The 16889-nt window shown below is 33.8% G+C and overlaps 1 protein-coding gene across 3 annotated transcripts; it reads left to right on the top strand.

The window, feature by feature from the left end:
• The first annotated feature begins 2829 nt into the window (after nucleotides 1-2829).
• Nucleotides 2830-16600, top strand: LOC134244950 (uncharacterized). Of its 3 annotated transcripts, none has more exons than XM_062727209.1 (21): nucleotides 2830-3794; nucleotides 7490-7515; nucleotides 10640-10765; nucleotides 11881-12012; nucleotides 12128-12253; nucleotides 12544-12672; nucleotides 12786-12914; nucleotides 13021-13149; nucleotides 13241-13369; nucleotides 13485-13616; nucleotides 13943-14071; nucleotides 14246-14374; nucleotides 14486-14617; nucleotides 14744-14875; nucleotides 14978-15100; nucleotides 15219-15344; nucleotides 15432-15560; nucleotides 15783-15911; nucleotides 15998-16126; nucleotides 16296-16409; nucleotides 16506-16600. In XM_062727209.1, exons 1-21 carry the CDS (start codon nucleotides 2872-2874, stop codon nucleotides 16529-16531), a joined length of 3279 nt encoding a protein of 1092 aa, XP_062583193.1. In that variant the 5' UTR covers nucleotides 2830-2871; the 3' UTR covers nucleotides 16532-16600. The 3 variants fall into 3 exon arrangements, with proteins under 3 accessions (XP_062583193.1, XP_062583192.1, XP_062583191.1); XM_062727208.1 differs by lacking the exon at nucleotides 2830-3794 and adding an exon at nucleotides 7236-7296 and having other exon boundaries at nucleotides 7483-7515; XM_062727207.1 differs by lacking the exons at nucleotides 2830-3794; nucleotides 7490-7515 and adding an exon at nucleotides 8539-8887.
• Nucleotides 16601-16889: the final 289 nt, after the last annotated feature.

Genomic DNA, 16889 nt, shown 5'->3' on the forward strand with positions numbered 1-16889 from the left:
CAAACACATCTTTTTATATATGAGGATTTGCGGATAAGAGATGGATACCTCAAAGCGTAACAGACGGACGGACGGACATCCCAATCACTATATACCCTCCCGCTTTTCAAGCGGAGGATTAAATAATATATAATACTGCTGATTTTTTTTCTGTCAGTTCGATGATTTCCACCATCAAAAAACAATGTTTACCTAAGGCTTGATAAATCTTTTACTCCTTTAGATTCTGAATCATTGTATTTACCTTAAAATATAGCTATAATTGTATAATGTTTTGAGATCAACATATCATCAGGTCATTCCCAATAAGCTCAGGTGAGCATTTTGGCCAATATGCTTCTTTATCCAATTTTTTTTTGCCCCCTAAAACTTTAGCTTTAATCTACAGGGTCTTTTTTCTACGGGGGTCATTTTTCTTCACGTGGGTTCTGCAAATTTTTAGGGAAGTGACACTTTTTCTACGGGCAAAAGGGTCATTTTTCGCTGTCGAAAAATGACCCCCGGTCATTATTCGATGGGGGTCATTATTCGTCTTTACACCGGGCTTATTGCTCAAAGAGCAATTGCCGGCTTATGTGATCCTGTTCAAGACAGGATGTTAACCCAATAGTCGCCATTTTAAAGTTACGTGCAAAAATATAGTTCTTACTCTCAACCGCTTTTGAGATAATACAAACGCTAAATAAAGCAACAAAAATAAAACGAAGTTTTATCTATATAAAATAAACATTTGTAGTTATGACTTTGAAAACTTCGTAAGTCAAAGAACATAGTTCATTGGTGTAAGGATTTTTGATAATCAGTGTTACCGTTACGGTAGTTCTACACATACGAGGTAAAGCAGGAGAGGGAACCAGACTGGCCTGTTTGTTTACATTCAGCTGCGGTACCAGATTAATTCTGATTCTGACAAAATCGGACCGTGGTATTAGGATTGAAAAACTCACTGTCAGTGTCTTATTATTTATATTGATAGTTTTAAAATAATTTTTTTCAGCAGAATATAAACGTGATTCATGTAAGAAATCCATTCTACTCTGTAAATGAGCCCGGCTCTCTGTACTTCTGAGTACTTTGATTTTTTATTTTGCTCGCCAGGATGAATGTATACTTCATTATCGCATGGGCGATTATGCGATGGTTGGGTGGCGACGAAGCGATAGTACAACAGTGCTATATAGAATCCGGATAGCATTTTCGCACCATTGCATCGTCATCGCGTCATTACACCATCATCGCAAAATCGCTTTGTCGATATCGCAACATCGACCCCTTATTTGATACTTGATGGTGCGATAGTGAACTGCATTTACTTTTCTTTTTTTTATTTTAGTTTCTGCACATACGATCCACAGTTCATCAGGTTCGCCATAATTACGTTCACAAGACAAGGCCTATATTAGTACTGTACATATCCTGTCATGCTCACCTGGGTCACTGTTCAGATCATGCTCAGACAAAAACGATTTTTTTTTTCAGCTTTGTGTATCAGTTTAAAAAATATGTTACATATAGGATAATGAATATAACACAAAAGCAATCTGCATGGTAAATGTATTTTACCTGGAAATAAATTACAAATATTCAAAATACAAAATTTCCAGTTGCAAAAATAAAAGAATGGCGAATAACATACTTTTAGAAATTGATACATGTATATTCCATGGGCACTTGCTTTTGATAACTGACATTAAAACCTTTTGAGATCATGAAAAATTTGAAAGTTTTAACTGGTAGAATCATTCACACTTTATTTGTCCTTTGATTACAAAAGCAAATAGATCCAACTTCTTAGACGTGTTACGACAACCGGAAGTGTCTTGGAGAGTGATGTGTGCGTTTTATCCCGGGGATCGTTGACCTGTTATCTGAGTCCGGCAGATAGAACATCCCCTGAACGGATACAATGTTCTCCCCTCATAATCCTTATCTCACATTTAAAGTCCTTATTCCCCGTCTTAAAAGATAACAACGGTCAAATTATACCTTGTTTTCACAGTCTTTATTTGTGTGAGTATTCAAGTGTGTTTTATTTTTTTTTTTTTTAAATAATTTGTTAAAAGAATATTAATATAATTTAATGAATACAATTTATATGTGACTTCATGTGAAAGTTCACAGATTAAAATATTGTCTTTCTTACGGAAAAAAACGATTATCCTTGTTCAATTTTTTTAGCTTTTAATAGTACATGTACTTTTAAAACTTAAAATTAATTCAATTTGATTTTAAAAACAATATTTAAGCAATTGAATTCACAAAACGATTTTCCAAAAAAAAACAAAAACAAACAAACAAACTCTGTAATGCACCTATTTCCATGCATGCAATGGTTAATCTTTCTGTATTAGTATAAAGATAAATGTAATCATGATAGTACTAAATATACTAATAATACGTTATTTATACGAATTTTAAATAACGAAACCAAGAAAGTATTTCAGTTATTCCAAGTACGTAATATTGCGGTCTTTTGCCATTCGTACCAGTAGATAGATTGATCAATAGCCGTCATTGCTTACACAATTAGTGAAGAGTAAGGGGGGGCGCACCCGGCGCGCGTGAGATTTTTCTTTATCGTAGACTACATGTATTGCTTTACACACCATTAAAACGTTGACTAAGTACCTTCACGAGGCTGTGAAATGTGTTCTCCGATATTTTACTCAATGTTATCTTATTTAACCTGTTTAATGAATAAATAAGTCTGGCCTGTTGACGCACTTTCTAATCACAATAAGAAACTTGCCACAAAATGCTCTTAATTTTCCCTAATGTGTATATAATACTGTATCATATTTTAGATAATTGGAGACATATACGTTTGAACTTGAGATCAGATGAGAACCTAGACCTCATCCCTGCATAAAAATGGACACAATTAACTCCAATGGACGAGAAATGGACACTGAAGTGCCACTGGTACATGTTACGAAATGTATGTCAGAAAACAAACAATTATCGAATTGTTTAGAAAAAGTGAACACGAAGAAACACATTTCACTCTCATTAAATGGTGATAATTTGAAGCTGGGCGAAAATGATACCCGACCCGAAGAAAAACATAACAAAAGAAATACTCTTCTCAGAGGCAGGAAGCTGCGCATCCCCGACACTTGTGCTCATCTCGGTGTGAGGTGTAAAGCCTCCGAGGAGAGTAACCAAGAGAAGGGACAGTTAATCCTACAGAGACCGTCAAGCTCCACTGAACTGACGTACGAAAACAGCCCGCCGAAAAGAGATAGGAATTTTATTTATAAATCATGCAAATTAGAAAGAGAAAAGATTGATCAAGAGCGTAACCTTCCGAATATTTCAGAAGACCAAGTCATGCCGTCCTTACCTATTGAGACTCTTAACAACAATGAAAAACTCAGAAAAAGCTCGTCCTACGTTTTTCAAAAGACTAGCAGACGAGATTCTGTGGTAGCTAAAGATTTTCATGAAAGTGATAGAAACGTCACTCGGCGCACGTCGTCGTTCACAGCACCCCACAAGAGACGGAACAGCCGTTACAGCATTCACAGGAGGTCCGTCGACGAATCCGATGAGGGAATCGAACACGTCCCTGATATCCTGAAAGAAAATGGCTTCATCAGCGTCGTACTTCCGGTCCAGAAACTTGAGACGGATGACCGGAACTACGTTTGTATCAACATTGACACCATCCGGAAGGCTCTCTGTGATGCCGGCCTGAAGGCTGGAGCCTCTACGACCCGGATTTTGTCCGGACAAAGTTATCTGGTTTACGAGTGTACAGAGAACCAGGTTACGCCTCCCTCAGATAAAAGTGAGTACCAGTCAAGGTTTGTTGCTAACTTATCAAGGGAGATTAACTTGTCTGTTACTGGACATGTCTCCAAACATGACTTCAAAGAAAAGACAAACAGACAAGTTTTGAATAGATAGGATGCTCAGACTAAATCCGGAATGACAATCTCTCAAACATAAATCTTAGATTTTTTTTTATTTTCTTGATGTTGGTTAATACTGTCAAAAAAGATAGCTGACTAATGCTGTGATAACGGGGCCGCTATTGATACCAGTACAGTGGTGTCTCTAACGACCCTATTTATCATGACAGCTCCCAAAGGTACCTGCTTCAAAGGTTACATTTTCTGCTGATTACATGTCCGCTGTCACATCACCTGAGCCCGGACCGACTTCCACTTGAAAAACAAATAACGACCTGTTTTTAAATGCACCTATACCCTATGATTAACACAAATCGATGACAAGATTTCATTGTTACTACTTTGCAGCGATAAAACATTCGACTTATACCTGTTGTATACCTGTAACCAAACACTGTCATTTCCATACTGAAGTAACAATAATTTTATCAACTAGTCACATTTTCATTAAAGATTTATAAATTTTCTGCATCCTCAGCATGCTCTCCAAGTTTTTTTTAATTTGACTCAAATTTAGATCTTCCAATTCGTCAAAATGTGATATAGCTCGAAATCCAAATCGCCACCGACATCTTTAGCAGTGTTGTTCTAGAGTACTAAATTTGCTTTGTACGTTGATGAAAGTTGACCAAGGACTGAAATGTAACCACTTGCTTACACAATACTCCACGAACAACTTACTGTGTTTGGGCCTGTAAATGAACATGAAAATATACGAGGGTTGTCCCGTAAAATCGTGGACAAAGCGTTTTTCTCGAAAAGTAATGGGCGCACTAAGCTGAAATTTTCAGTAAATGTTTAATCAACATATTTAAGTGTATCATAATGTTTTTGATAATATATATACAAAAATAAAGATTTTATTCTGCTTGAAGGTGCACAGGGTACGGTCCTACGGCGCACGGTAAAAATAACAAGGGTTGTATTAGAGAATATACAAGTATTAATTCGTACTAAAAGTTTTCAATACATAAGATTAGGATGAAAATTATCCTAATTCGATTCCTTAATAAATTCTATTGTCTTTTTGAAAATTTCAAGGCATTTGGTTAAATTTTGGCTGTTTCCCGAGCATTCGAAATAGAAAAGTTGTATACACAATAAACGAAAAATGGCGACGTTTCATGACGTTACGGCGCACCGGAGAGCAGTTCAGTTAGATTAGGATGTTTTAATGACACTTTAAAAGACTTTAAATGAATACGGAAGAACGAAAATATGAAAAATATCACCAGATTTTTAGTATACAAATAAAATGGACGTTTTCTTAGCGAAGTTTTCTTGATTGAAGATAGTACAAAACATGCGGACAGACTGCCATTGTAATAGTAAAAGACGCTGTCACTGTCGACCGTCGATATGAGATTCTCATTTACTTGACTGATGGTGAGAATACTGTCCGTAACTTGCTCATAAATCTTCAGAAGATCGCATGAGGGTGCCACATTGGTTCCTTAACTGGTAATAAACACTCACGTATGTAAATCAATCAAATTTCTAAATTTAAGTGGGGCATATCCAACTTTATTTTAGCAAACACGAAGCGTGACGCTGTTTTAGACACGTCGACGTTATCATCCGTGCGCCGTAGTGCGCTACAGTATACATAACATAAAATATCACAATTTGTTTATTTATGCACATATCTATTTGAAATTTGCTATGTATATTTATAATATATGTACTAAAAAGTAGTGAAACTTTCAGAACGCAGTGATGATTATTTTTCAAACTAGACAACTTGTCCACGATTTAACGGGACAACCCTCGTAATGTGCACTAAAACATTTTAATTCTCACTTTAACTTTATGCAAATAGTCTTTTACTACTAGATACTGCTATTCGTTACATGTCAGTTGTACACCGTGGCAGACCGTGGGTTGTTGATTGATCGTCCATTGCTCATTGTCAATTTCTAATGAAGATTTGCGCAATTTTTATTGCAATTGCTAATTGCTGAATGGGTTTTGCAATTTATACTTTTTTTTATTGCCAGTTATTTATTGCTAATCCTGAATACGTTTTATTCACTTTCGTTATGTCAACAAATACATGAAAGCCTACCGCAAAGTCTTCATAAAATCTACTTAAATTAGATAAGTTGTTTTAAATAAAACTAAATTTGAAAACTAATGGAAGTATACTGGTGTAACTGCACTGATGTTCATCACATGCATAAAACTTGTAGAACATTGAACGTTTAAGCACTTACATTAATTTCTTAAAAATGTTGCGCTATAATTAACTGAAATAAGTTTTTATCAATTAAAATAAATGTATCATATAACTGATTTTTTTTTTTGTTTAAAAAAAAAACTAACCATAACATAATTAATTAGTCGGGTGGTGATAATTAGAGATTTGTTCACAAAAAAAAAAACAATATAACCAAAATGGAACTATACTGCGCAATAGGCTGAAAACTGGACCAAATAAATTCTCTTCATCTGAATTAGAGTTCGTCCTTTACTTTAAACGATGACTGTACATATGCATTGTTAGAGATTCAGTTTTATTTTTTGAAAAAATGACTGAAAATGAAACGAAAAATGAAAATTGCCAGTTTCTTAGTTTATATTTTTATTGCTCTTTTTTTCAATTTCTTGAGTTGAAAAAAGAGCAATAAGCATGAAGATCCTGGCAATTAAAGTCATTTTTTTTTCTTCATAAAATGACACTGAATTTTAGTCCCAAACTTACTAACAATGCATGCATGTGTATATTCATCATTTAAAGTAAGAAAGACGAAGAATGCGAAACCAGAGAGGAACTTGGTCCAATTCCTGCTTAAGAAATGAGCAATATGATTAAATTCTATGATTCAATATCTAAACATGACAGAAGTTCGGCTGGTCCGTATTTCTGTAAAGAAAAGCGAGTTATTTAAATAAGGATAACTTGTGAAGAGGTTAAGATAAAACATTATCTATTTTAAGCCACGCGTCGTGAAAAAAATGGAAATACTGGTACTTTTATCTAAACGGGGGAAAAAAACAAATCAAATAGACATTTATCCAACAAAAAGTAACATTTAAGCAACAAATCTCTAAATTTGATTACATGGGTCAGTCAAATTTACAAAAAGGTCAATTAGGAGACTTCTTTTCCTAGCAACACTAATAACTTCCGAAGCAATCTCCCTTTTAAACCGCAGAGCTATTTAAAGAAGGACTTCGGATCCAGAAATAAATCCCTTAATCCCCGACTGTCATTGTCCAAACAGTGATCAGTGACTGGGCGTAGCTACCAGTATTTATAAAACGGGACTCTTCAAATAAAAATAAACACAAAATGTGAATCCTTCGATCGACTTATAGCAAGAAATCATCAATTTACGTCCGCCTCTGTAGTTCGATCTCGATCAATTTAATCTATAACGAGGTAGTGGCATGTTTGTGGTTGTTGTCTAATTTCCATGGTTTATAAATGGGGAGGGTAAAGAGTAAAAATACACGCCAAGGAGTAATTTGTGGGGGTGTTTCCGGGGCTTCAATATTTGATTGTTTCGGTTTAATGAAGTGTATAAAGCCATGAAGGACTGATGGTTATGTATTATTGTCTTTGTAGGAGAGAGAGCCGCCGCCGCGATGCCACCACTAGGTAAGTAGGTCTCCGTATAAAGGTTCAGATATGAATTTAAATATTGTAATTTACTGCTTAAAGAAATCTTATTGACCATGTCATTGTACGGTAAGTAAAACATAATTTATCTGCATAAGAATGTCTTTACCTGCATGAACTGTTCACTTTTGCAATTGGAAATGAAAAACATTTCACAGGGAGAAAATTTCCAAAATGTTTTCATGGAATAGTGTAGTTTTTTTCTATAAATCTATAAATTATTTTTGTAAGACTCAGAATAAAACTTTTTCATAATCAAAAGCACAAATTTATATCATTTCTCGTGTCTTTTAGAACACGTGTGGAAAATATCTTGGAGTATGAAGTATAATACACTGAAACATATGGAGATAATGAACAGTATTCGAGATCAAAAGTTCATAAAACATGACAAAATATGCATCTTATGCTTAGAACAGGAAGAAGAAAATGAGATTGGTCGTCATGATCACTTAGTGCGCTTTTTTTTCTCTAGACTAAATGTTCAATATATTTAGGTACTTCGCCGTCAAAAGTGTTTTCTCAGAAGCCTAAAATAATTCATATTTATCAAAAAATTTCATAGAATTTCAGAAGACTTTATTAATGAAAGATTCTTATTAGTGACAATATTTTTTTTGGAATAATTAACCAAAGGAATAGTTAAATGAAAAATAAATAAAGGCATGATGTTTTATTTAAAACAAACAATGAAGAAAAAATATAATGTTGGCGAATACTACGTCTCCAATCATGTAGATGAATTCAAAGATAATCCCCACTACATCCTTTGCAAAGTCCAATATTTTCTTTCTTTAAAAGTGAACGTTGAAAAATTGTCAATAGGAAGAGTATCCTCATAGAAATAGAATATCTGTTTTTCTTTAAAGTAGACATGCATTAAAGAAGCAATTAATTTTTGTGCAGTTAATTCAGATTAGGATTATGTAATACGCTCTTGTATAATGGTCGGAAACCGTTAACCAGTCCGTTGCATTTAGATATATGTTAATGAATGAATGAGAAGTCTCTGATACCAAACCGTGGCACTCTAATTAGACAATGCATCAATTATGTTAAAATAATATGTAAGAGTCCTAAAAACTCTGTAGTCACGGTTGTAAGTGTACTTCTAACCAGTCATTGTGGAGACCCTAGAGTTCTGTTCTGTTGGATTGGGGAGTGCTAGCTTCCAGGATCTGACGATTAACTCTTAATTCACAAATCATGACAAACCCACTGGGTTGCTGGAAAGCTATTATACATAGCATATTCCGTAAAAATAATATTGTGCATCCTTTACAATCACTGGAGACATTTTGCAATGGATGCGGTAGATTTTGTTGTTCTGGAAATGTTAACAACTCTTTTGGTAAGTTGGAGTAACCCGATATATAGATACAAACTATTTAAACAGTATAGCATTTTACTCAAGTTATTTAAGCATGAAAATTCAATTTTCTGCTTTGGTATGTGTTAATAAATTCACTGGAAGTATGATAAAAATAACGAACGTTGTTGACATTTGGAAAGTAAGCAAAGAAACTAATTTTAATATAAGTTGCAAAAAATAGACAAGGAAAAATTTAGCAAATAACATGAAAAGGATAAAATGAATTTAGAAATAACTGTACAATTTTTGGAGCCTTTGCACATCCATTGAAGCTTGTAATTATTTGCATTACTAGTATCTATTTTTACCCTCTATGGTTATATTTGGTTTCTACAGCCATGTTCTAATTGAATCAAAATGGCATATTTTTAGATACTTTGTGCACTACATCATCTACAGAGTCTTCCTCATGGCCGACTTTAATTTCAAAATACATTGACAGATTGCTTTGGATAATTTAAATAAAAATTATTCAATTTCATTAATCTTTGAGTTCTCCGAAATTCTAAATAAAATTAACATAACTAAATCGGGAATCGGGAAGCATGATTCCAATTAGGCTTATTTCTGCATGTTACGAGGGTTGATCCAAAAGATATGTCATAAATGCTATAGAGAATCAGATTCTATTTTTGTATAATAATACCTTTTTTGTGTAAATATTTTATTCAGATGTATGCAATATTTTTATGAAATATTAAAATAAACACATCCTTGGGTACGGTATATTAAATTTTCCGCTCGGCAATAATGTACCGACATCGTTTCCGTTTGACCATCATTTTAAATTTATTGATGCTCAAGTTTAATGCAAAAAAGGAATGGGTTTAAGGGGGCCGACTATAGTTTCCATTGCGCAACATTTCGCGCATCATAGTAAAATGAAGCGTATTTACTGTTTTAATGCAACTTTTTTCGCTTAATTATTAAAATTAAACAAAATTAAGAAATTATAGGTATAAAAATGTCATTACAATTTGATATAACTGATTTTTAAACCAATTTTGCAATTGATAGGTAGGCTGATCCCATTGCAGTGTGTTTTTGACGTTATGATAATCTGTAGCTCTTAGAGAAAGGGGTAATAAAAATATTATTAAAGAAAAAGTAACGTACGCTCTTGAAATTTAAAACATAGATATTTGAGAATATCTCCAATATTTTTACTATGTTTTCATGTGAATCCATTGTGTATGTCATATTTAGTAATACTCTATAAGAATAGTAAAATTTGCTATTTTTTTTCATTTTGAGATGCCCCCTCTGGTAACAAGACGGTAGAATTTTGTGTTTTTTACATATATTGTATAATATAGTATTACTCATCAAATAATACAATTTGAACAAAATGTCTATTGTAGTATTTGTATAATTTGCTTTAAAGTGCTAAAAATTGGCATTTTCCTATATAATCCTATAGGAAATGTACCTGTATTTTGAGTCGGTCCCTCAAAAATACCTGGACGGTAGATTTCCCCCAAACTTAGCATGTACACCGAAGTTAATGTAAGTTATATATAATATAAAAATGAAGAGTTTCGCTATTGTAGTTTTCACACAATAAAACTATAGTCGGCCCCCTTAAAACAAAAATCAAAAAGAAAGAGGTGTTTGTGAATTTTTTTTTTTTTTTTTTTTGACATTATCTTTAGATCAAGCCTTAAAACCTTGAAACAAATGCAGTAAAATTTGCTATTAGATACAATTTTATTTTATGACTTTTTCCTTCAGTTTCAGAAACTCAGAAATGCAAACAACAAACAATAGGGGAGACCATCAGCATGATGCAGAAATACCCGGATGACCTAAATACCCAACTGAAGGGTTGTAAAAGCATGGGCAGCTTTGCCAATGACGGTAAATTATAAAAGAGAAAATTCATTGAAATCCTGTTTCATAATAAGCGCTACCAAAATCAAAAAATATGGTCGGAGATTATCGGAAAAATAATTATTGTAGCGCTAAAAATGTTTGAATTTTCATTCCTCATGAAGAAAAGAAAGAAACAGATTTTTTGGTATATCTATCTTTTTTATTAACATAAAATTACAAGTAAATGGTTTGGAAAGTTTATTTCTTGAAGCATACATATAAAATTATTTTGATCAATTAGTCAAAGAAGTCACCAAATCGTCTGTTTTAATTTTTTATGAAAACTTAAATCTGTCTTGTTGTACAAAAAGAATCACGCTGGTGGGATATTTATGTGAACCTTGCCAAAACATCATGTCTTAAATGTAAAAACATCACTGATAGCTGAGAATATTGACGTAAGGAGCGTTGTTGCATGTAAACAAAGTTTTAATTTACAAACAAATTAGGTTCCAATTAGATAATTGTAAAGTGAAATTTGAATTTTGTAGCATTACTTTCTTTGTAAATTGTAAATCTCCCAAGCACAATTATTTATGTTTAGTGTAGTTTAAAGTATAAAATAACTTAGAAGTTAAACTCGGCCTTGACTCTCTCGAGCAATTTGAATTGGAATGAAGAAATGAATATAATTTAACCAAGATAAATTAGATATCAAAAACAGCGTAAAGAGCAACATAAAAGGGGCTGTAATTGATGAGAGAAAGCGCACTTATTTTTGTACTGATCATTTACATAGGACTGTAAGATACTACATGTACATACTGAGTAAATTAGTATAGGGCACGTGTAGCGTAAAGACAATTTTGAAATACATGTAGTAGACTTGCTCTGCAAAAACCAGTCCCCCATTTTTTCGAAGTATTTACGACTTCTAGGAAATCTAGGGTCACTTTTTATTCATAAAGTTTTTGAGTAGATCACTTTAATACCCATGCATATTTTAAAACGTTTTGAAAACAGATTTTTTAACCGAGAAGTTTTTTCAATACTGTAAAAAGCCAGATAAAAAAACTATTCTGTCATTTCTTAGCTAATTTATAAAGAATTGTCATTGTTGTGTTATTTACCCATATTTTAATGTTCAGTGACTTTTTCAGATTCATTGTCTGTTCTTTTGGCTAAGAATGAGGGGGTAACCTGCCTAATGACGGCCCTGACGACATATAAGAATCATGCCGAAATACTCACCTCCGCCATTGTTTCTCTAGCACGCATGTGCGCTGCCTCGGGTAGGTTGCATGTCTTATAATGCCTTAAAACAAGCTTGAAGCATTTAAAACAAATCTATAGTGCCCAGAAGAACAACTTCCTTCATTTATTTTTTTTTTCGGTCCTTTCGAGTAGATGCCAGTTGTGTTCATATACAGAAGAATGGGGGTATAGCAGAGCTTCTGCGACTGACGAACTCCAGCAATAACATAGACGTCATAGAGGGCGCTGTGGACATCCTGGGAAGCATGTCCGCCGTAGGTTAGGAAACTGAAATTGTGTGTCCTTAATGAATATGATAGACTGTTCTATGGTCATCTTAAAAACAAGAGAACAAGTTAACATAGAATTAAGAACATGCATTGTTAGGGAATTATGTGCTGAAATTGAGTTATTGACATGAAACATAGATCTGTGGTCATCTTTGAAATAGAAAGTGAAAACAAGTTTACAAACAAAATTAAGATCATGCATTGTAATTAAATTTGTAGAGCTTTTAAGTTTTAAATTTAAAAAAAAAACTATAGCTTGCATCTGTACTTTTATTGTAGAAGAGCTACTCGAGAAGTTGGTTGAGGGTGCGGTGCCTTCTAGTGTTGTGACCTTGTTGTCTCGTTATGAGGACAACAACAAAATTGTCAGCAACTGTTGCTTCATCTTGAGCAATCTTGCCAACGATTGTACGTTTTGTTATAGTGCATATTTTGTCAATTTATAAAACGAAATATTTTTTTTTATCTGAACAAAAATAAAAAAAATAATTAAATGAACATTTATTTGTTGTTGTTGCCAGATCAAACAGCAAAAAATGTCATGTATATTGGAGGAGTACACGTGATTGTAAGAATCATGGAGAGATTCCGACATGACGATCTAGTTCAAGAGAACGCTTGTAGGGCCTTGGGGAGCTTTTCTTTCCATGGTAAGCTATGGAGTAAAATATCTATCACTGGTGGAAAAAAAAATCAGCACAGTCAGCGATATTTTCCATCAAACATAATTTTGAGGAAGTTTTTTTTATTTCACAGAGGATCTAAGTTCTGATGTTTCCAATGCCGGAGGAATTGGCGTGGTTTTACAAACGCTTAAAAATTTCCAAGACAGTACCGCTGTTTTAGAGTGTGCTTTATGGGCTCTGGCTTGTCTCACCAAATGTAGTAAGTTTAGACGAATATTCCTACAACTGAAAATTTCCAGTGTCCAGAAAACAAAATATAATCATTTGATTTCTTATTGACTATCTTACAGCTGATGCAGGGGAACATATATGTAAGAAAAATGAGATCTCGACAATTATTGATACACTGAAGAAATACAAGTATGACGAAACACTTCAGGAATACGGTTGCTGCACACTTTGTAACATCTCTTCTTCTGGTAAATCTCCTTGGACTCTTTACCATAATGTTTCTGTTTGATTTATTTAAACATATCTTAATAAGCAATGGTGTCTTTGCAGCATTAGGATAAAGATTTTTTTATCTTTTTGCAGTTCAGGGTGCCCAGGAATTAGCCCTACCCGCCATTGTGGAGACCGTCTGTCAGTGTCTGACCCAGTTCCCAGATAATCTCCAACTTCAGCAGGAAATCTTCATCTTCTTAGTCCCAGTACTGGCAATATCAGGTACAGCAGATACTGGAAGACATATCAATTGATGCTGCTCAGATAAACTACTAGTATATATGTATGACAGACTTAATCCTACACGGTGACTCTGGTGCGACATTAATCATAAGGTATAACAAGCCCTCAGGTGGCGTTCAATAGCAATCAATCAATCAACCTTTATAATTCAGGTCTTTGCTTAGTTTAAAATTTCAAAAAATGTTTGAAAGTCCTTTCATGTAATGTTTTGAATGCACAGTGTACCCAACAAATTTTATTAAAATATTCTAAGCAACATGAAAAATACAGATAATAAAATAAATTGAATTTCTTTAATTTTCTAGAAGATATCCAGAAAAAGTTTATACAGGACAGCAGGGTGTCTATTTTGTTGGAGAGAATGACCACTTACATTGACTGCCCTGTCATACAGGAACATGGCTGTCTTATCATAGGCTCACTAGCGGTCAATAGTAAGTTTATCACTTGAATACTCAATAGCTTTTATGCCTAGAACCTAGAGATATTGACGAATAAACTTAAAGATACATGCGTTTTGTTAATCAGAAAAAATTTCAGGAATACTTTTTTTTTAAAGTCAAATATTAATTTAAAAAAAAAATAATATTGAATATACTGATTGACAGAGGCTAACAGAACAGTATTAGAGAGACTGAATTCCTCCAGAACAATAATCACAGCCCTCCTCCATCACGAAAACTCGGAAAAGATCCACGAGAATGCGCATATAGCCCTCACCAACCTGTCAGCAGAAAGTAAGAACATGTCAAATTAAGTTACTGCTCTTCATCTGACGTAACATCAAATCATCATTTCGTTGATACATGTATATAACTTCATGGTTTATCTTCCATTGTCTTTTGTAGTTTATGGAAACAAATCAACTGTGGAAAGAAATGGAGGTGTTCAGGCCGCCATTACAAGTTTAACTTCGATGTCACATAACCCGGATGTTGTGGAACTAGCGCTAAAATTACTGGGAAATCTGATCGAACTTGGTAAGTATATGATTTTTGACATGTAAGACTTTTCACGTTTTATGATTTGATTCTACAATATTAAGTATTAGTGATGAGAGAGCAATATGAATGACAAAATTTAATTTCTTATCTCTGTTTTTGAAGATGCATCCTGTCATCACTTCATCGAGGACAAAGGTCTAGATGTTCTAGAAACCTTACTTAAGGAAAACAACTTTGATCAAGAAATAGAAGTATGGATCAGAAATATCCTCATTCAGTTGGCTTCAGCAAGAGGTAAGTTAGTTACCTTCAATAAAAAGAAAATGCTTCTTTTAAACTATATTTTTCTCAAAGGCTTTTTCGAAGGGAATCCAGCAGTATGTTTTATTTTTGTAGGTATCCCCAGTAGCGACCTGGAGAACATAGAGCGAGTCCTGAGTACTGTGACTGAGAGTCAGGGTAGCAGCAGTAATGTAGATGTATATTTGGTGCAGTATTACGAAAAACTCGTCTCCAATGGTTAGTAGTCGTATTTCCTGAGGAAAAACTCCCATGATCTTTGTAAAATTGTAATGCTTCCTAGTCTGAAATAAAATCACATACCAAGTTTAAGATTTTGTATTGTTCCCTTTTCTAGTAAGTGGTTGTCATATGTTTATGGACGGTGGATCCTTTGATAAGTTATTGGATTTATTAAATATCAACACAACAACTTATGATTTACAGTTCTACGGTTGTAAAATTCTAGCAGCTCTGGCGATGAGTGAGTAACAGCGTTTTGTTCCTTTTTAAAGAAAAAGAGTAAGGACGAAAAAATATCGTAAATATCTAATACTGAATTTTTTTCCAGATGGATTCCACTCGAAGTTTTCAACAGAAATTTTATCTTTGATTCACTCTGCCATGAAGAAATTTCCAGAAGAACTTGACCTACAGATTGTATGCTGTGGAGCTCTTTGTTATATGACAGAAGAGCAAGGTAATTTTCTCCACAAGGCAATGTGATCTGCTATCAGAGGGATACACATATGTAAAACAAGTATTCCTGACGAACACTTGGAACTTATGCCTAATGTTACAAATTTTTACGCAAAAAATTTGCTTTGGTTTAGACGAAGTTTGCTGTCTGTTGTTCATAATCTACATCATGTCTTTTTGTTCAGTTTTAGGGAGATATAAGTCATGGTTTTTTTCATTTCAGACTCACTAAGTATTGCATTCTTACAACGTGAGGGGATGAGGACTCTGTTATCAATCCTTGACAGATTCCAAAATGAACCTAGACTAATTGTTGTGGCCTTCATGACATTAGAAAATTTACTGAAATCGGGTATGTTTCATTTTGAATTCTTTTTATGTCGGGTAATTTGTAAGAATCTTAAAGCCCATTGTAAACAAGTGACTTTTTGTTTGCAGACCGTGAAGACCTTGCAAACTTACTGGAATGTTATGATGTATCCATGGTGATTGATATCATGGGCAGATTTCCAGACAACGTTGATATCCAGATATTTGGTTGTAAACTAGTCACACTTGCCACTGATGGTATTTATATTTTTCAGCCCTACATGCATTGTATACAGACCACCATTAATTGATATTTTAGAACAAATCAAGATTTTAGAACAGATATTTATTAAGGGTAGATGTATTACCTTTCTTTGCAAAGAAATAGTAAGTAATGACATTAACAACTTGTTTTCTTGTTTTCCAGATGACAAGAAGAAGGAGTTGGATGCCACGCCTCTCCTTGACATTTTGGACAGACGTAAATCCATGCAGGACGCCATTATCTGGGCGAAGCAAGCCCTCAATCACATCAAGCCTGGTAAGTGCTCGTTCTCAGTCTCGAAAATATTATATCTGACCTACACTTGTGATTGTGATGTGCAGATGAATATACAATTTTTACTTTCCTTTTTAGGGTTGCTGCAAATTGAGGAGCGGTAGAGACTTGTCATTTTTTTCTTTATTTATTGTTTGTATCAATGTTTTCAATAAATTTTGATGTAAAATTCCTAGTTCATTGCTTTTAAAAGCAGTTTCTTAAATTCTTTAATTGATATCATACATTTCGTCTGGTGTTTTATCTGCTGGGATGCTCACTCCTCCATGGCATCTGATCCAACCTCTTTTATTTTGGAGGTCCCTGTTTGCTCTGCTAATATTTTGTATTTTTATGGACTTTTGAGCTTAAATACTTTTCGCTATCTCCATATATTTCACTCAAATAACTTAGACTTTATTTGAATTGTAAACTTGTGTATACAAATGTATATAGAATATGGAAAAATCAACGTTAACGGCA

The sequence above is a fragment of the Saccostrea cucullata genome, unplaced genomic scaffold, assembly GCF_032062105.1.
Source record: "Saccostrea cucullata isolate Sc308-1 unplaced genomic scaffold, CSIRO_AGI_Scuc_v1 ctg3270, whole genome shotgun sequence".
In the NCBI taxonomy this organism is placed as follows: domain Eukaryota; kingdom Metazoa; phylum Mollusca; class Bivalvia; order Ostreida; family Ostreidae; genus Saccostrea; species Saccostrea cuccullata.